General features: G+C 36.8%; 1 protein-coding gene across 1 annotated transcript in view; it reads left to right on the forward strand.

The window, feature by feature from the left end:
* Positions 1 to 22,049, forward strand: part of USH2A (usherin) — a 990,439-nt gene that overhangs the window by 381,957 nt on the left and 586,433 nt on the right. The window contains exon 30 of the mRNA XM_072647832.1: positions 21,393 to 21,506. Coding sequence (XP_072503933.1) covers positions 21,393 to 21,506 — 114 coding nt within the window. The remainder of the gene's footprint in view (positions 1 to 21,392; positions 21,507 to 22,049) is intronic.

Genomic DNA, 22,049 nt, shown 5'->3' on the forward strand with positions numbered 1-22,049 from the left:
AGTGTCTTCTTCAAGGACAGAAGGTAAAAGCACAGAGTCATGAGAAGAACTCAAGGGGTCTGATAACAGATTGCTTTGCCTAATACTGTGATGTTGAATCCTTCCTCTCAACACATGATCTCTGATCTAATCTTAGTAATTTTTTCTCACCAATGTTTTTGTTGACTCATTGCTGCAATTCTAGTTAAGGTATTTTGACTAAAATACTTTCTTAACTTAATCATTACTCGACTCATGTTCAGTTTAGTCACATTCCAAATTATCTTCTACCTTTCTACCATGTGTCTTCTTGCTCTTTAAAATTAATATTCCTAAAGCATTACTTTCCTAATATTTATCTCTTTCTCTAAAATTTTCAATATTTCTCCATTGCTTATAGGAAAATGTCACACATTTCTTAGCCTGATATTCGAAGTTTTATTGAATTTGGTTCTGACAAACTTTCTAGTCTTATTTATTAGTGTTGCCCTCTGTTTCAATCAAACTGAATTGATTTCTCCTTTCTGAAGATGATTTGCATGTTTTTCTCTTATTTTTTTTCTCTTTATTCTTCTTGCCCAGAAGCAGTTTCAGTCAGTTGATAGACATTTATTAAATACTTACTATGTGCCAGACAAGGTGCTAAGAACTAGGAAAACCAGGCAAAGCTATTGTTTTGACCTCAAGGACTCACATTGTAATGGAGGAGACAAGAAACAACTCTGTACATACAGAATATATAGAGTGTAAATTGAGGTAATTTCAGAGAGAAGACCCTAGTAGGGGTGGAGGGTAAGGAGGAAAAGATCTTTTGTGGACAAGCCTTTAAGGAACCAGGGGGCAGTGGTGGGAAAGGAGAACATTCCAGGCATGAGGAATAGCCAAGGCAAAAACATGTTGTTCAGAGATGGAATGTCATATGTTGGGAACTGCGGTAAAGTACTGTACCTGGAATGTAGAGTAATGGTCAGGAGTCAAATATGACTGTCATGGTGGAAGGGTTCAGCGTATGAAGAGCTTTAAATTCCAGACCTAACATTTCATATTTGATTCTAGTGGTAAGATTGAACTGCTATAGTTCGCATAACAGAGAATGAGGGCCTGCATAAGGGAAACGTGATGAAGGTAGAAAGGGCAAAACTTGACAGAAGGTTATATAGAGAGTGAGAGTAGGGAATCAAGTATGACAGGGTTTTCAGGCCCAGGTAATAGGAAAGGTAGGGGAAAGGAGAGGATTGGGAGTGAGAGACAGTGTTTTCTTTTATGCATGTCATTTCTGAGATTCTAAAGGACATCTAGTTTGAGGTGTCCAAAAGACAGTTGATTCCAGACTGGAGTTTAGGAGAAAGATTAGGCCAAGAAAAATCTCAGAATCATTCTTGAGAAACCACTAAATCCATGGCTGCTGATGAAATCATCAAAGGAGATAGTGTAGAGGGAGAAAAGAGGTCCCAGGACAGAGTGCTGGGAGGGATGTCCAAAGTAGTCAGACAAGTAGAAGGAAAATAAGGAGAAAGCAATGTCATGAAAAACTAGGAAGGAGAAAGTATCCAAGAGGAGAGAGGGATAGTTTCAAAGAGATGTCAAGAAGGATGAAGACTGATAAAAAGCCACAGGATTTGGCAATTCGTGGATCATGGAGAGGGACATCTGGCAAGATGATGCCTGAATTAAAGACAGATCAGCTCCTAAACATCTACTATAGCAGAACAAAATAAGCAAACCCTTAAATTTGTACCTGATCATTCAGAAATCTAATGAGGAACTACAATTACTTCTTTTATTGTAGAACTGCCCAAGAGTCAGCCAGCAGTCTTTTGGTGATCAGAGAGATAGGTAAATAAACACTAATCAGTATAAATCATTTAGAAATTCCTCAAAGAAATTAAGAGTAACTCTGTTACAATTGCAGGCAGTTACTTAAAGGAAGGGAATGGGTTTTCCACAAAAAACATATGAATACCTAGAAGAAATGATAATTTGAAAATGAAATAAAAGCTCTTGAATTTTCAAGAAAAATCAATTAGAAAAGAAAAAAGTAAATCTTATTCAAATAACAAATTTCCAGGAAAAATGGAATAGACTAAAAAGAAACTCGTCATTCTGTGAGACAGCAAGAAATGTTAGAACAAAATTAAAAGCCAAAAAAAAGAAGATAATATATCTCTATATCTCTATCTCTATATCTATATCTATCTACATATACATATACATATATATATGTATGAAAACATTGAGGAAGGGATGGTGGGATCTGGTATCAGATGAATTTTGCCTTTATTTGAAAGGAACAAAGCTGTCTTGAATGTATACCTAGATATGTTTGGTATAGAAATACAGCAAACTCACCTGAAAGAGTAACAAGAATGAGGGAAGTGGTTAAAATGGAAGATAATGCTTGGGATCAAATAAGCTTAACAAGCTTTCTGATCCTGAGGTGGGGACTATAGGGGGAGGGGACCAGAAAAGCAAACAATTAGTGTCTAAGGGAGGGCTTTTCAAATGGAGACTAGTATAAACGTTTGTGACATGTGAATGTAGTGGAATATTAGCAACCACAAGAAATGATGAAAGAGATAACTTCAGAGAATTGTGGTTAGTACAAACTGATGTAGAGTGAAGTGAAAAAAAGAAGACATTTTACAGGACAGCAACATGGTAAAGAAAGGCAACTTTGAAAGAGTTAAGGACTCTGATCAATGCAATGATTAACCATGTCTATAGAGGTAATGTGATATAGCATGTTGCTTCCTGACAGGGAAGTCATAAACTCAAAGTGGATAAAAAGATGTGGTTACTTGTACAGTCATTTTATTTGACTATTTATTTGTTACGAGTTTTTTCTTTTTAATTGGAGGGAGGTGTTAGAGAGTGGAAATGAATGATTGGAAATAATGATGCCAAAAAAAGGATTATTCAAATTAGTAAAAAATTGACAGAAATGAACAGAAGGAATTTCAGAAGGAAGCACAGAAAATAGGAAAGTTTTGAAAGTAATTCATTGAATATTAGATTTTTTTAAAGGAAGTGGTAAGAACAATGAAATAGAGCTATATGGTTTCATAGATAGTTCTCTTTGTGCTCTTTTGTGTATATAGAAATAATTATTTTTGGTATTTAAGTTCAGAAAAAATATTTTTAATTTAGCAGGAGGTCACTGATAAATTTTAAGATGAGGGAGCCATGAGCATGTTTACAGGCACCAAGGACGCAGCTCCTAAATAGGAAGAAATTTAAAATTAGTGAAACAGTAGAGATGATAGAGTAAATGGTCCACTGGAGAAGATGAAATTGAGGTTGCATGTAATGGGTTTAGCTTGACATTTAATGTATATGACTTTCTCAAGGAATTTAGTAAAAAAAGGGGGAAAACATATATAGATACATAAGTAGCAGGGATGGTCAGACCAAGTGAGAGTTTTTACAGATGGGACAAGACATGACTATTTTTGTAGGTATTAGGGACAGAGCCAGCAAATAGGGAGAGATTGAAAATTAATGGACAGGTAAAGAAGAAGGGGGTAACAAGATTAAGGCTGTGTCTCTAGGAGTTTACCTTAGCAAGGAAAAAAGCCACCTTTTCACGTGAGATGGGCAAAGTAGAATGTGGGAGAAGACATTTGGGTAATAAGAGATGAAGAAGGAAGAAAAGTGAGATCTTGGCAAATAGATCCCTTTTTAAAGTGAAGTATGAATCAAGATTCTCAACTGAGAGGGTGGAGGACATAGTATGTTAGAAGGCTCAGCACATTACCTGATGCATAGTATGTGCTTAATAAATGCTTGCTAATTTGTCTTTAGAAAAGATATAAATGCTATGAGGTGAAAAACTGATTTCCTTGCTCTATTGAGGGACCATTTGAGATCAGATAGCATAATATATAGAGGACTAAGTACAGTTTTATAATTTTCTCAAGTTCTACTCAGCAACAGATGAGTGGGCATGAATGAGGCAGATGGTGGGAGCAATTTATGGGTGGGGTTTAAACAAGACTGACTTGGTGACAGGACAAGGGAGCAAGGTTTTCACTTGTAGAGAGTGGTGTAGAGTTAAACTGATTCACCAAAGGATAACAGGTAGGAAGGATCATCTAGATGGTGAAGTAGATGGAGCACCAGTCTTCCTGAGTTCATATCTGGCCTCAGACACTTACTAGCTGTGTGATGCTACACAAGCCATTTCACTCTTAGTTTCCTCATCTATAAAATGAGCTAGAGAAGGAAATGGCAAACTACTCCATTGTCTTTGCCAAGACAATCCCAAATGGAGTGATAGAGAGTTGGACACAACCAAGAACAACTAAAAAGCAGCAAAAGCAGTAAAGGGAAAAGATGAGATGATGGCCTAAGAAAAAACAGAGGGAAAGAGAAATTGGATGTCACAGTCAGGACAAAAAAATTAGCATCACAAATGATAGGGAAAGATGGAATGATAAAAGATTATAATTGGATGAAAGAATTTTAGAGTTCATGAACACAGAGGTAAAACACTTGTGGGAGATGGTAAGATCAAAAGCATGATCACTTCTGTGTGTAGTTGTGGTGGATTAGAGGAAATAGTCATGGCAACTGTGTAGATTAAGGAACTGAAAAATTTGGATATCTGAGAGAACATCAGTATGTTAGTTGAAATCCCGTAGAAGTGGCCAGAATTTGAAGTGGAGAGGAAGACTGTGATCCAGTCATTGAGGAAGGAAAGAGGATGCTTTTTGGGGTGTATAGAAAACTACCACTGGAATCTGAATTGGGTGATCATTTCAATAGCTTAAGCCTCAAAGGAAGCGTCATTGAAAGTGGTAGAGGGAGTGTCTGTAAAGGACAAAATGGAACAAGGAGCGTTCCAACTCTCTAACCAGTGAATATGGAGAGGTAAGAGGAAAATTGCAACCAGTGCTTGAAAGGATGGCCGCAGTCTTTGAATGGACACTAGGTCCAAGAAAGTGTTGGAAGATGGAAAGAATGAGAAAGGAAAGATGTAAGATGAAAGCAAAAGTATTAATTACGGAGCGGTCATTCTTGAGGGCAAAATGGAACCAACAGGTGGATCTAGAGTTAGCTATTAGGGGAGTAGTTTGAGAGAGAAAGGAATATAAGAATGGGTAATAGCTTACACCTCCTTGACAGGTAGATTCTGAACCACTGGGATGGGAATATGGTAGTAAGTTGACTATTAGGCTATGATTCCAGGTAGTGATTGGAGAAAGTTCTGTTGAGGAGAGTAGATGATGAAAGAATTCAACTCCTGTTAGTGTCCATTGTCATGGAAGTAATGATGTCCTCTGAGATTACCAGAAGGCCTATCTCACAGAAGTTGGGAGCAGAGGAAGATACAGCCTTAGGAAAGCCTGTCAGGAGCAGGGAGTTGGAGTGCCTTAGAAGCACTGAAGATGGCTCTGGAGCAAAAATACTGTCCTGAGGACAGGAGCTGACTCAGTGGACAGGAAGGCAGGTGGCTAGGGTCCCAGCTGACAGTTGATGGCACAATACATTTAAAAGAGTACTAGCTGGCATCAGGAGAGTTCTAAGTTGAAATTTCAATTGTTATACCTGCCAATTATCTTCTTGAGTGGAAGCTATAAATTTATACCTGCTTCTCCTCACCCTCCACCAACATACTTCCATAAAACCAGTTCCCTATTTCTCCTTCATTTGTCTCCTCATTTCTCACGCCACCTTTGCAAGCTTCACCTTTTGGCTCTTTGCACTGGTTTCTCCTGTCATCTTTTTTTTTTTTTTAAAATCTGTGTTCCTTCCCAGACAGCTCTTCCTCAGTGAAGAATGAAAACCTTTACGTCTTCCTTCTTTCCCTTCTCTCTTTCCTTTCCTTCCCTCCCTTCCCTCTCATCCATCCTTCCCACCCTTCCTTCCCTTTCCTTTCCTCACTTCTCTTTTCCTTTCTTCTCCTCTCTCTGTTTCCTACCTTCTTTCCCTCCCTTCCTTTCTTTCCTCCTCTCTCCCTTTATTCCCTTCTTTTCTCCATCCTTGCTTCCCTTCCCCTTCCCTCCTTCCCTCTTTCCCTCCATCCCTTTTCTCTCTCCTTCTCTTTCTTCCTCCTTTCCATTCCTCCTTCCCTTCCTCTCCTCCCTTCCTCCCTCCCTCCCTTCATCCCTTCATCCCTTCATCCCTTCCTCCCTTCCTTCCTTCCTTCCTTCCTTCCTTCCTTCCTTCCTTCCTTCCTTCCTTCCTTCCTTCCTTCCTTCCTTCCTTTATTCCTTTCTCATTTCATAAAAATATCTTGGAGTGTAAAATAACAGAGGAAGTTTCAGGTCCTTAACAGATTCTTATTGCCTTGTACCTTCTGTTCTCAGAATGTCCCAAACTCCCAGCACAGTGATTTAATAGACTCCATTCCAGGATAGGTAAACAACAGAAAAAAATCTTAATAAATACAAATTTCTCCCTACAAATAAAGGTAGGGCCATGGTATTACATATGCCATCCTTCCATCCCCCAGGCCACATAACTGTCTGGCCATAAACCTTTTGTGCATAAGCCATTTCAAAAAATGAATAGCAAACTGACACTTTATGAATAGAGGAGTCTTTCCCCTTCATATAAGGGCATGCTAAGAATCCCTAATAGTCTCTTCCTTATGCTGTTATCTGCCAATGACACTCAAAGACCTGAATCTGAATCATGTGGCCTAGAGTGAGAGAATCAATATAAAAACACTTTTTCACTGAGATGAGTAATAATATCTTCTTCTGGAGGATTTGAATCTTTTTGGTTATAGGTCTGACAGCTCTAATAAAACCACACAAAAGTCAGATTGTGCCTGATGAACTATATTGTCAAATGAAATGACCAAATGCAGTGGTTGACTTACTTGGCCTATGCATTAATTCTTAGCTCCTGCTGTCAGATTTGATCTTCTTCATAGTAATTATGGAAAGTCCTTATTGGTGCTCCCTTAGAATGTCACATGGAAATATCAGCTGGTGTGAGGTAGTGACATGCCACCATACTGACCAAGGGGATTGTCTCCCAATGATATTCTACAGTCGTTGGGAAAGTTTTTCAATTCAATAAACAAGAAGAAAGATGAGTCAGATGTCGGGAAACTTATTTTCTACTCTTGATCATTCATTAGCTGCATCACCTTGGATGAGTCACTTAATGTCTATGGGCCTTTATTCCTTCATCTAAAAACTGAAAGCATTGGTCTAAGATATATTCTTTAAGATTCATTTTAGTGATAAAGCTGTAATGCTACAACAATAATATGGACGAGGCCCCAACTTCAAAATGTTACATATTTCTCCAACTGTTTAGTTTAGGTCTAAGAATGCTTTTTACTGTGGAAAAAATATCATATATGGTGGTAAAAGTATCAGAGTAAATATTCCTTCCAGTCTGCTTACCCTATAAATTAGCTGAAAGAGTGTACATTTGGCAAAGAAAAATAGTGAGAACAAATAATGTTTTGATGATTATTATATTGAAGGAGAAATGATTTTTATTAATCTTCAATACAGGTTGAATTTTCAGTCAGATATAGCCATTTTGGAGATCCTGGACGGGGTTTCTAGAGTTTCAAGGGCTTTAGAGGTTGAGTCACTGGTTCTTTATGATGCTTAATTTAATCTCATATTGATTAGTTTCCTTTTTCCTTGATACAGGTGAGTCACCGGAACTAGCACTATAATGTTCCTCAGTCAAAATTATATCTTTTTTTTTTTTATCTCACAAATGGAATAACAAGAAGAGGGAATAGGAGAAAAGGGAAAGTTTTCCTGATGTAATCGATTGTATAAAAGAGAAGCAAATTGGTTTAAAAGGGAATTTATGTATATATGAGAAAGTTTTTCCTTAATGTGTATTTAATTGAGCTGTCATCAGTAAAGGGGATAAGTCATATGAATGACTTTCCCTTAGGAAAAAGAAAAGAGGTGATAGGGAATAGACATTAGACATAAGGAAAAGAAAACTTATCAGTATGAAATTAAATTAGGTATCATAAAGAACCAGTGACTCAACCTCTAAAGCCCTTGAAACTCTCAAAATCTCATGCAGAATCTCCCAAATGGTTAAATGTTAAAATTAAACTATGCTAGCCACCTGGTGGCACTGTACACAAAGGACAGCTTGGTTTGGTTAGTGTATTTGCCTATGTGGGAGTCTGCAAAGGTGAAGAGTCTTTGGCAAATGTTTTCAATGATAGGTAGCGGTATGGAGAAGTCACTGTTGCAATCTGTTTAGTCATTCCTACGTGCATTAGATCATTTGCTAATTGGTCAATCATAACTCACAGAGATGATTCCATGCAAAAGGATTATGAAAAGTTAAAAGGGTTCAACAAATTTAAGATATTATTATTAAAGTATCAAATCAGTATTTTTTAGGACAATTTCTCTTAAGCAAGATTTCCATCTTCTTATTCATATTGTTCAGTGTTAGAGTCAGAGAATCATAGACCATTAGTGTTGGGAGAAAACAGGAGAATAGACTTCACCCCTGTACTATGATATGAGAATGTACTCTTTTCCTTTTTAAGGTAATTCTCTGTCTCCTACTTCTCTGCCAACAAAATATAGTGATTGTATTAACCTTTCTAAAATATAAAATTTTCTGAAGAAAATTTAAAAATCATTTTAGGTTGATAAAGACTAGATGTATATGAAACTGTTAAGTATTGCATTAAAAGATTAAGGTTAAATACAGCAGAACCTTTGAGAGAATTTTACCAGTTTTTTACAGTATATCATATATTAGTTTTTATATATTTGTCTTTTATTATAAACTATTTCTAACTATATATCTGGGAAAGAATTGGTCTCAAACATTTTTATAGAACATAAATATGGCTTATGACATAAACAGTAAAAATAGGAATGATGTAATGCTCTGGCTTAGATAATGTAAAAGAATTTCATTAGGTAATGCAGTGTTGATGAGTTAATAGCTTTGTCCCAACTCTCCTGAATACATAATGTGTGTTCTGCTCTCTATGCATTATGTAATCTTTAGATAGCATTTTCTATAGGTCATCCATTTTATTTTATTCAATTTGAATAAGGACTACAAAAGTTAGACATAATATTTTTGCGAACTTACTGTACCATGATTTTAAAACATGGTGGTCACCGTTTGCAATCTATTGATTTTGCTTAATTGTAATAATAACATCTATCTATTGATAAAACTTCAGCACCATCAGAATAATATTGGATACAAAGTCTTTTCAAGTAATCTATCTCGCTCTTAGAGAAGAAAAGGAAATAGTTGCTGAAAGATTTTCTAGCATGTCCACTTCTGATTGCATCAAAATGAATTTTAAAAAGCATTTTATATTTATATTTGAAACTAAATCAAAGCTTATGTATAAAATGTGAAATCAAAGAAAAGCCCAATTTTGTAGTCAGTGCTATAAATTGGGAATTTTTCACGCATAAAGTTCAGAAAAGGGATATAATATGCATAGACACTTCCTCATTTACTTCCTCAGTCTTATATTCCCAAGAACATTGGGATAGCTAGCTCATGGGAGTTTCTTTCAGAAATAGTCAATTTTTAATGGTAAATTGCATCACTTAGAAAATTATTTTGAAATTTATTTTGTTACTTTCCATTCATTTTGCCCCTTTATTGGAACTATTTGGACCAAAGAAAAATGATGTGAGGGTGATTGTTTTTCATTTTAATAACACTGACTCAGAAGATATCCATTAAATGTCTAACATACTATGGGTACTATGCTAGCTTCCATGGAGGATATAGTGATTAATAGCACCATTTCTGCCCTCAAGGAACTTACAGTTCAGTTGCATTTGTTTGGTATATAGTCATTAAAAAAAGAATGAATATTATTTAGGAACTAATGTCCATCTTGTGAATTATGGGGGCACTTTTTTGATTCCCTTTTCCCTTCCTGTAATTTTTCTCTTGGCCATCCCCCTCTTTATTAGCAGCTTCACTGAAAGTTGGAAAGAAATTCCAATCAGAAAATTTAATGGTTATTTAATTTAATTTTATTTTGATCTAACTCCTTTGTTTGTTATGTGAAAAAAATGAAACCCAGAGACATTAAGTAATTTGTTAGGTATATGAGAAAGCGCATATTAGGGATTGAGAGACGCTGGTATCATCAGTTCTACTAGTTGTATGACTTTGGAGAAGTCACTGAGCCTCTCTGGACCTCAATTTCTTTTTTCTTAAATTAATTTATTTTTAGTTTTCAACATTCACTTCCATAAGATTTTGAGTTTCAAATTTTCTTCCCATGTCTCCCCTCCTCCCAGCCAAAGACACTTAATTTGATATAGGCTTTACATATATATTCATATTACTTATTTTCATTTAATGGTAATTTTAACAACGTAATAAAATGTTTAGAGATGATAAAAGTAGAAAACAATGTTTACAAGGAGTTTTAGATTATCACCAGATTCAGGTATTTGTGCTACTTCATGCCTCCCTAGCCATAGATATTAGAAAATAAATGATTATGAAGCATAGACCAAACTGAATTATAAGAAGTCACAGTCAAAAAAATAGTGGAATTCATTAAATATAATAGTTAACATATAATTATACAAAATAATTAACAAACTTGGAAAACTAGCCCCAGTCAGACCTGCAATTGCTCTGCAAAGTCTGAGTATGATTTCTGGGTTTGAGAATTCAACCTCTATCTGTCCATTTGGCAATTTTGCATAATGGTGTGGTTCCAAACTCCTAGGAAAGCTACATTATTAGAATAATGGGAGCAGCACTGATTTAGGAATTCAATCAAAGTTCTTACATAAAGAAAAATTCACATTGTAGTCACTGGCCAAATGTGAAATTGAGTCTTATAAATATTGTCCTCCAACTATGCTTATACACAATTAAACAAGTGTTTAGATTCTACGAACCTAATCCTCAAAGTAAGCCTGAGATACAGAAACTTTTTTGGGGTTTCTTTTCTACAGAATTCTAGACCTAATGCTTAGTATAGTGCCTAATAAATGTTTATTGATTTATTTTTTGCTGGGGGATTCTTTAGAAGTCATTCAACCCATTCTTTTCATTTTACCAGTGAGAACCACAGGATTATAGACGTAGAGGTAGAAGGACCTCAGAAGTCATCTCCTTTTATAAGTGAGGAAACTGAGACTCAGGGAAATTTCATTACATAAGGCAGACAATAATTGTTAAAGGTAGAATTTGAATACAGGTCTGCTGACTCAAGAACCAGCATCTTTTCTATTTTACCATATTATCTCCCTTATCCTAAAGTTCACAAGATCTGTCCAAGGTCACACTGGTACTAAGTGACAGAGGCAGAATTCAAACTTGTCTCTAAATCTGTTCCTCCTACATCACTGTGTTCCATTCTTAACTAAAGCCTTATTTTGTAATGTTTTTGAAGTTTACTGCTAAAATTGTGATTTCTTAGAACTTTTAAAAAAATACTTTCATTTTATGCATACCATAGACGCATATATTCATAAGAAATAATAGTGAGGACAGGCAGGCTGACCACACATGTGATGCTTACTGCCCTAGAGGCAGAGGATGGTTGATTGTTTCAGCTTGAGAGTCTTGTGTAGCAATGGGCTAAAGCCCATCAAGTGTCTGCACTGCTTTGTACCTATGAGGTGAGTCCCTCTGATGCAAGAGGCTGCCAGAGTTCTTAAAGAGGTGACGCAGGGTGGAAAAGGAGCAGATTAGAACTTTCCTACTGATCAGCAATGAAATGCTGCCTATCAGAACCTGCTCTATTTCCCCTATTCTGGACCAGACGGGGAGACCTGATCTCAGAGAAAAGAAAAGAAACAGTAGCATGGAGGGCTACTTTGTGAAAAGAGTACAAACATTATAGGTGCCTTTCCAGATCACTGTTAGACTGCTCAGTTTTCATCCATATTTAACAAACGTCATTATTCAGTTTCATGGGGTCACTGTGTCAAAATGTCTGTGTTAGAACTTTAATTTATTTGCAGAGGTTCCTTTAAGTGGGCAGAAAGTGCGGTGTGTTGGATTGATTTACTGTCTGTAATCCATCCACCAGGTAGGAAGGTTTGTAGCCTGGTATCTTATTCTTTGATGTACATTTAAAAACCAGAAGAATTCCACTGCACTGCAGCAGAATCATGAGCTAGGAGACACTGAGTGCCTCTTCCCTAGCTGGTTTGTATGAGGTTCATTCCTTGACAACAGTGGGTTCTCATTCTGCTTCCAGGTAGCAGTGGCTGCCCTGCCTCTGCTGTGTCCCTTACCAGATGGCATTCTTATTAAATGCCTTGCTCTTGCCCACCCTCACTTTCTTGATCCAAATATGAAGTGCCAGGAAATAAATAAGAGCATTGTACTCTGATGAGTTCTCTGGAGATGGAGGAAAGCCCTGGGGATCAGGAGATGGAAACAGCCTCTCTGTTTATTCTTCCTAGTTCTAATTATTGGCCTGTAGGAAAAATACCCTGAATAAATAGTGTTGCGTTTTAAGAAGGATTTAAAAATATACATATTTTTTAAAAAAAAGATAATAAATTGTCTGCCATCATCTGCTGCCCTCAAGTAGTGTACAAGACTTTGAAACGTTATTGGATTGTTTGTTTGAGTCCCTTAAAAATAATGCATGAACATCAAGGATGATCTTTGTTATGGGACTGCTGACATTGGACTCTGGGGTAGGCAATTGCTATGTGCAAATTTCACTGCCAGACTAAAAGTGCAGCGGAAATGAGCGGGTAATGAGAGCAGAGCAGCCAGTTCTTTAATTGAATTAAAAGCTGGGTGACATCAATGCAGACACCTGTCCAATTACAGACAGGCCAAGGTGTTTACCATTGCTGTACAAGCGATTCGAAGATGACAGAAATCTTTCCGCCCACAGATTAACATAATGAAGGAGAACAGATTACAGTGGATGCTGGCCAAACACCTAGGTTGGCAGCTGAGGAAGGGAAAAAAGGATAGTTTGCTGAAGTATGTAAATAAAAACTGTATTTTTGCCTGGTCCAAAATGAGTTTAGTTTTTAAAAGGAAGCCATTTTGCTTCGAGATATTCTTCCCATTTGTGTCTGTCTACATTTAGTCACAGAAGTTAATAGTAAAATTTCAGTGTCAAAGCAGACTCATTCTCCGCTGTTTTATTGCCTTTCAGCAAACATAGTACTATTAGAGTCTCAAAGGCTTGCACAGCTGGTGTCAATTCAGCAGTGATTTTCTCTTGGGTGGTTAGGCTGCCTCCAATTATTAATATTTTCCCTTTTGCTCCTTTGAAATTTGAGGTTAGAGGCAAAGGGAGAGAAGTGTTGGAGATAATCTATCAGCTGGAAGAAACCATGTCTTTGCCTATTACTTCTTTCTCTCCCTAGGAGGGGAATATACCTTTATAGTGAGAGATCTATCTAAGAGGACCTAAGAGGATAAAAAAAAAAAGTCCATTAGTCATTCAACAATGTGTATTTGGTTCCCAATCTGCACAGAATACGTTAACTTCTCTAATGGGGTAAGAGTTAAGGTTAAGAAGGGGGGGATAAGACATATGATCCTTTATCCTCAAGCATCTTACTACCTCTTTTCAAGGACCCCTTCTATTATAACTCTACCTACCTTCTCTGCCCTTTATAAATTCACATAGTGCGACAGCATGTACCTGGTAGACTTTTAATCTTGCCTAATGGTGGTGATGAGGTTCTCACATATCAAATGGGTCTTAGTAAGTTTTTTCAGTCCTTAGAACAGTGCCTGGCACATAATATGTATTTAATAAGTGCTCATAGATTTTGAATTAATTTTTAGTAAATGCTCATGATTTGTTGTGAAGCTAGGAATAAACCTGAAATTTAAGAGGCAAATAGAGTTTCCTTTAAAGAAAGAAAAAAGCAAAGGAAAAAAAAAGAAAAGACAGCATGTTGTTAAATAGCATGGATTCTCAAAACCTTATATTGAGACCCAGAATATGTTTGCCGAGCTAAATTCTGAATCCACTAAAAGGTCTGGAAGCATCTTCTGAAAGGCTTAATAAAGGAACTGTGCACATCTAGGATATTTCCTGGACGGTTTACAGGAAGTATGTGGAAACCCATCCATCCATTCATCCTCCTTCTAGCAATCCTTCTATCCTTCTTCTCTTCTGGCATTTTCTTAATGGCACAGTGGTAATTGGGCACCTACAGCAGCCACCAGGAAGGATGAATCTCCATAGGTGTCTGCCTAAGTGGCATTATCTAGTTCTGTAGATTTCTTTTCAATTTCACACAGCACTAACAAAACTGTGTGTGTTTCTGTAGTTTGAAGATGAGATTTTGCTGCTTTATTCCCACTTCATCCCCCCTGCCAAGAGGTAGAATTTGAAAATTACTAGATACCATAGGGATATGATACCTAGAATTTGAGTTCTTTTCTAAAAGTGTGCAAAAGTGTGTGTGTGTGTGTGTGTGTGTGTGTGTGTGTGTGTGTGTGTATGTGTGTGTTAGTCATTCAGTGACCTTTTCATTGGGTTCCTTCACCCACTCAGTGGCCTGGGGTTGCAATTAAAAAAGAATGTGTTTACTTTTCTTCAAACTCCCTTGGTGTGGCATGTCAGATTTTCTCAAAGTGCATTAGCGCTTAGCACAGATTTCTGAACCTGCTGGTGCCAGCGATTTTAATACATATGCCAACACTCCTGCATTTGCTACATGGGACACTAACACTTTTAAAATATCAATAATGCTTACTCTACATTTATTCAGTGTTCTTCCAAATCACCCTCTTCCATTACCAGAATAGATAGACAGATTTCCTAATGTAGTTGCTGACCCTCTTTTCTTTTCAAAGAATCTTCTAGCCAAAGGGAAAGTCTAGAGGTCACTTGATTCTCCTCAATGTTTTCAGGCAGGGTCATTCTTAAATGGTTAAAGAAGTGAAAGATCTCTTTTCCTGAAAACTTCTAAAATGGAAAATCCCTAATTTTAGGTACCTATGCACATGTTTGAAAGCTCTGTCAAGAAATTCTTTATAGTTAACTCATCTTATGTAATTGTTTCTATGTTTGTGTCTAGTATTTGTTTCAAACCAATTCAATTTGATAAACATATATTGAGTGTCCACTATGTGAAAGGGACTATTAGGCTCTGAAAATTCAAAGTAAAAAGAGAGCCCCTGGGCTCAAGGAACTTAAATATGATATGGAGGCTGACATGCACACAAATAAACATGATACAAAGTAGATGGTGATAAGAGTAACGAAAGAGTCTAACCAATGTATTATAGGAACTGTGAGGAAGATGAGATCATTTTTAGTTGCAGAAATCAAGGTAGGTGTCACTGAGAAGGTCACATCTGAGTTTGACCTTGAGGAATGAGAATATACATGACCATTTTCTGTAGGTCTCTCTGAGATAAAGTTGTCTTAGATTGGAAGCCTCCTACTGAGCAGGGATTTTTTTTTAACTGCACCTTACTTATAATCACAGATGAGGAAATGGTGATAAATCCTTTCTGATGGTGACATAGTATCGTAGTGAAACTATTCTACTGAAGGTAAAATGTTTAAGTGTGAATTAGACACTTTAAAAGGTGCCATTAGGTAAATTACTAGTTTTATGCATTAAATGGTCCCTATTGGCATCTCCAAAAAGATTCTATACACTCATGGAGAATCTTCTCTATTTCCTTTGGGGATATCAGTCCTTTTTACAAATATGAACTTTTCAGTTCAACTTGATGATTTCTTAGTGCTGTAGGTAAACTAAGAAAAAGAGACTGTCACATTCTCAAGGTCATTTAGTGAATCTCAAGCTTCTTTCTGTCTTGGTAAAGTCTTCCCTAAGTACTGAGACTTTCAAAGACATTACAGAAGCTGAATTGGAAGCAGAAATCATTTGGTCCAGCCCTCTTCACATTTTATAGATGAGGAAATTGAAGACAAGATGACACAGGAAGTCACAGCTACAATTCCAGTCTAGTTCTTTTATCTTCAAATTTAGTACCCTCTCCACTATGCTAAGCTGTCTCTTTCTGCCTCACAAATTTATGCTCTAGGTGGTCGCCTCTTTTTCTTCACTCTTTCCCTAAATGGTAACCTAGAAGCAAAACTGCAAAACCCTGAAGTCTTTTCTAAGGCATACTGTCACCCCTCACCAATCTCATAAGACCTTTCTCCACTACCATTCTTCTGTTTTGGCAGAACTTGAAGGGAGAACATTGCAAGGCCTTTACTGGAAATATGAAGGAAATGCCACCTCAGTCTCAGACTCTACATCACATTTTAAAACGTGTATTTTATGAACTGTCCAAAGCCCCCCATGTGGTATTAAAAGTTGGCAAGAATCCACACATCTGCGTTCTTTTCCCCCTCAGTTTTTTCATCTCTCCTTTCCCAGTGTTTATTATTGTTTCACCTGCCTTGAAATGGGAAATGTGAACGCTTTGATAAATGACTTGAAAGATGGTCTAGTTTCACTCTCGCATCTTTCTTTCGGAAGCTCAGTACTTTCCAATGAAACACTGCTTGGTAAATTTCTCCAGCAATGCGCAAAACATCACGGTGAACAAAAGAGCTCTGAGAGCAGTGCTTCCCTTTTCTCAAAGGCCTCAAGGTTTAAAGGGGAAAAGCACTAGGGATTGAAATCCTTGATTTACACATGCAACAAATATGACTTTTGTCACAGCAGGAAAAAAGGTTAAGTCATATGCCCAAGGTTATTTGGTGAATCTCATGTTGCTATCTGACTTGGCACAGCTCTCCCTGAGTTTTACACTTCATACCCTTTCCCTTGTAGGTCTGCTTACCCTTTGTTTCAACAATGAGCCTTAGTCATGGTTTGGGAGGGAACTATTTCATAATAAGATATTGTCAATAATCTCTCTGAAGGCTTGCCTGTAAAAATGCTAAGTAATGTTCTGGAACAGATTTTCATTATTTTTTCAATGGGAATAATACTGTTTTAGATTTACATAGTTCTTTGACTCCAAAGAACTTGAAGCATTGGCATATATGTGTGTGCATGTGGTTTAATTTTCCATATGGTATCTTCATATAGGAGGCAACCTGTAAAAGTCAGTGCTTTGTATAGACTCAATAATAAATATTTGTTGAATGAATAAATGACTAAACTGATATTATAGCTTATTTTATCTATGCCACTATAAGGTCACAAACTTTCTTCTCTCCAGTGCTCTATTAATTTCTTGATAATAAAGACTTAGGGAGATTAATTAAATCTTTTTATTCATTAGGATGCTGGACCATGATACCTGAAGGCAGTTTTATGCATGAATGCAGTAGGCTCATCTATTTGGTGTGGTTTTAGTGTGTTTTTTATAAGAAAGCTCCCTTCCCCTAGAATATTCTGCTGTTAACACACTGTCCTATTCACACAACTCTGTCATTAGGTATTCACTCCTTTGACTTCAATGTTGTCTGTCTATGAAAATATAGAGACATATCACTGGGCATATTTGGAGAATGATAGTATATATGAGTAATGAGAGGTAAGGTTGGAAAAATGTGTTAGAGGCCATGTTGTAGAGTCAAGCAAAGCATTTATTAATCACTTACTATATGCCAGTAGTAAGTAATGGAGATACAAAGAAAGGTAAAGGATTGTCCCTGCCCCTGACAAGGTCAAAATATAATGCAGGCTCTAATCTGAATATAATCTTAAGGGCAGACTAAGGCCTGTAGAATTTGTTTTATGAATGAGAGAGAGAGAGAGAGAGAGAGAGAGAGAGAGAGAGAGAGAGAGAGAGAGAGAGAAAGAGAGAGAGATTTTGAGCAAAGATTACTGAGACAAATGGGTTTTGGGAAAATGAAGAGAACTCAGGCATATCTGCTTGTTGAGCGTGTTACATGTTAGAGTGGCATGTTATTCCTTTTGTGTATGGGTTGGACTAGATGACCTTCCAAGTCAGATTTTGTGATTTTATGAAGCTTTATCTGTTTGCTCTGTGTAGAAGACATTAAAGCAAGGGCAGATTGGAGGATATCACTTTGCAGTGGTCTAGGAAAAACTTTATGAGTGCTTCAAGTAGTCTGTCAGTAATAGAACTGTCAAAGAACTTTTAGGTGATAGAGAAATTTCAGAGGTAGTCAATAGTCCATAATGATTGTTGGAATGTGGAGGCAAATGGAAAAGTAGAAAAAAGGATGACTATTGGGTTTCCAGTCTAGGTAAATGGATGAATCATGGTGGTCTGAATAGAAATAGGGAAGTAAGCAGTAAGAACTGGTGTTTAATGGGAAGGAGAGTAAATACAATTTCATTTGTAGATATATTGACTATGAATTTTTAAATTATTTATATGGAATTGTCTAGTGAGAAGTTGGAAATGAGGAACTGGAACTCAGTAAAGGGGTTGTTGATAATGATCCAAATTTAGGAATTATCTGCAAGGAAGTGATATCAAAATCATTGGAACAGACGACATTGTGAGTAATGATGTATAGAAGAGAAGGTTAAGGGCAGAACTTTGGGGGACATAGACATTTAAGGACCTGGAAGAGGAAACAGAGAATGGAGAAAGTTTGATTTTTTTCCTTCTTTGATCTCTTTGGGGTATAAGCCTGGTAGAGAGATTGTTGAATCAGTTTGCATAGATTTTTTTGATTCAGGGGGCATAGTTCTAAATTGCTTTCTAGAATGGTCAAACTCATTCAGTGCTCTATCTTATCATCATATGGAGGTCATAGTAAGGAACTTCTAGCACTGGACACAGGTACCTTCTCTGCAATTTAATGTCTCATTTCCTTAGGACATTTAAAGGTTATGTGACTTGCCTGGGCTCACATTTAGAAGTAACGGTTGAACCCAAGTCTTTCTGCATCTGAAATCAGCTATATATTCAGTACCCCACACTACTTCCCTAGAAGCTAGATTACAATGCCTTAAAGAGTGAGGCAATACTGAAGAAATAGAGCACTACATGATTGCTATTCATTTGAAAATTTCAGCAGCAAAAAAGGAAAAAAAAGGAAAACAATAGCCTTAGTGGGTAGAAGAGTTGAGGGAAAGGTTTTGTTTTACTTTTAAGATATTGAAGACCTAAGCACATTTCTTAGAGAACCAAACAAACCACCAAAGAGGAAAACAAAGCATTATATATGGATATTGTTAGTAACAAAACTCATGAAATAATTATAAAGCATAACTGTTTGAGAGTGTGGTGTGGTGTGGTGTGGATGCTAAGCTAGGTGTGACCAAATGACTCAGAATGGTAATTGTTCTTACTAAAATAGGAAGAAGGAAGATATTTTGAGAGTGAGAGAGGCTGAGGTAAGAGCATAAAGATATGAATAAAATATTTGGAGCAGATGCTCTGGGGGAAAGGATAAAGAAACAGCAAGAGATGAATGAACGTATTACCAGGCAACAATGCATGAATGGACTCTATTAATCCAGTTTGGTGACTTTCTTCAATATTCCTTGACAGCAGAGAGTGAGAATAGAGATGTTGGGAGTTACCCAGGTAGAGGATTACCAAGGTAGGCACTGGAGAAGGTCAAGGGGGCAGTGAGTTTTAGACAGTATTGTGACTCATTAAAATGGCTGACCTTGGATTTCAAGATAGGTAAGTAGATGATTGACACCAGAAATTGATTGATAGATTGGGAGAATAAGGAAAATAACAGGAGAAAAAGAAGGGTCTGGGATTCCCAGTGAAGGCAAAAGGCAGGATAAGGAAAAATGGGTCAGGGAAAAGTCAGGAGATGTTGGAGGTTGATTTCTATTAATCATTTTATGCCTTAAAGTAAATTTCTTCACCAGACTTCTTTCCTCTATGACATTTTGCTAAAAGAGAGGCATGGAGGAAAAGGAGGAATGATTTTGGTGAACCACCTGTGTGAAATGCTGGAGTTGTCAGAATAGTGGCATTGAATGCCCCAGAGATGGCACCAGAAAAAGGATGAAAGAAAGGGACATAGAATGATAAGAAACTTTGCTTAAAATCATAATTTTGCACCAGTTAGTATCATTAAATGTTAAATTTGAAAGCACCCTAGAAACTGCCTAGTCCAATCACTTAGTTTCAATTTTATAAACAAAGAAACTAAGTCTTAGACATATTAAATATTTTCTCCTTTGTCACATACCTAGTGAGAGAATGTGTATTAGAATAGGAGCTTAAGCCTCCTAGGAGTTCCATTCAGTATACCATGCTACTGCTCAGCAACTTGTATATTAATTAAAAGTCTTCATATTTGAAGATGATGTATAGAAGAGAAGGTTAAGGGCAGAACTTTGGGGTCATAGACATTTAAGGATCTGGAGGAGGAAACAGAGAATGGAGAAAGTTCATGATCAGGTAGGTGGCACAATGGATAGACTGTCAAGCCTTGAAGTCAGGCGTACTGAATTCAAATCCGACCTCTGATGCTTTCTTAGCTACGTGATCTTGGGCAAGTTATCTGACGCTATTTGCCTCAGTTTCCTCTCCTGTAAAATGAGCTGGAGAAGAAAATGACAGATACAGCTGAGACAACTGAACAACAATAATCCTCTCATAATAAGAATGGCTTACATTTATAGAGAACTTTATGGTTACAAACTCCTTGATATAAATCACTATATGAAATCTTTATACCAAACCTATGAGCTAGATTCTGATAGATATATAGTTACTGTTGTTCTTATTTTATCCATTAGGAAACACTCTCAGGCTGAGTGACTTGCTCAGATTCACATATTTAGCAGCAGTCAGGCCTTAAATTTAAATATTTTTTATTCCAAATACAGTTAATTACCACAGTGGCAGAAGTAATGAACAAACTTGCCCACAAGTTGGGTTAAACGGTGACCTTGTTCTGGCTTCTCACAACTTTCTACCTAAAAGTGTGACTCATTTATTAGTGATATTTTCTACCAAAAAAGTCCACTATGATGATTATTTTTTAATGGAATAATGGCAGCAATATTTTGGGAAGAGATGTTGAGGTAGAATTAGTTGAACTTGGTGACTTGATGGGTAATAGAGACAGAGGGAAGAGTCAGTGTGATGCCTAGATTGTGAAACTGGGTGACCAGAAGAATTGTGGTGACCCTTATCCTGAATGAGAAGTATCTCAAACCTTATCAGAAGTCTTAGTCAAAACATCTTTATTCTACAATTTCTGATGGATGCAGAAAATCTTAATTTTTTAAATTGCCAAATAAAAATGTAAATGGGTATATTTGATTAATTTACAAATTATTTAATCTTTATTAGTTCATATTGACTTAGCTGTAATGTTTACGGGCATTTCTTTGTGTATCTGTGCTCTGTATAGCACTGAAAACATCAAGGGGTTCAGTAGGGCAGTCTCGGTTTAGAACTGTCTTACAAACAAGGTGGAAACACATCAATCTCATAATTTTTCCTTATTAGCTACCCTACTTCTCAGGCAGCAAGTTTACAGGTAGAAGAATGGGTGGAAGAAGTGGATATTCTGCTCCAAACTCTCTGTTGAGTGTGAACACATTTGTTTATTGTAAATATGTAAAGCTTTGCTTTTTACATTACAGGCACATTGACAGGCTTGCTACCCTTCAAAAACTATGCAGTAACCCTAACTGCCTGTACTTTGGCTGGTTGTACTGAGAGCACACATGCATTGAACATCTCCACTCCACAAGAAGGTAAAGTAATTTCAAAGGTCTTGACTTCCACATTTCAGTCATGAATAATAAAATAGGAGAAGAGCTAAATGCTGCTAAGCCATTTGCTGGAAAACCCCAACCTAATTTGATGACAAAGTGCATTGCCAGACCATAATTGCTCCATTTTTTTGGGGGGTGCGAAAATGAATCAAACTCCATACCCTTTAATGACATGCATCTTTAATAGCTGTAATGCAGATTAATGGGCTTTTTAATTGCTGTTACATTGTTCATGCAAGAGCCTTGTCATTAATATGAAGCATCTGAAAGATTAATGAAAGCTTCCTCATTTTACTATGGCTCAGAAGTAAATCTAGAGACAGTCTGACTAAAGAGAATTGATTGTATGGTACAGTATGAAATTGAGAATCAAACGGTTGATTTCCATGGTCTCTTTTAACTGCTAAACACCAGCACAGGCAACAATTATTTCAGTATGATGGAACCTCCAAATGCCAATTGAGCCATTTATTAGTCACTGCTCCGGTTCCTTCGTCTTTTCTTAAGTCTCACTTTTGTTGT

The sequence above is a fragment of the Notamacropus eugenii genome, chromosome 2, assembly GCF_028372415.1.
Source record: "Notamacropus eugenii isolate mMacEug1 chromosome 2, mMacEug1.pri_v2, whole genome shotgun sequence".
Classification (NCBI taxonomy): Eukaryota; Metazoa; Chordata; class Mammalia; order Diprotodontia; family Macropodidae; genus Notamacropus; species Notamacropus eugenii.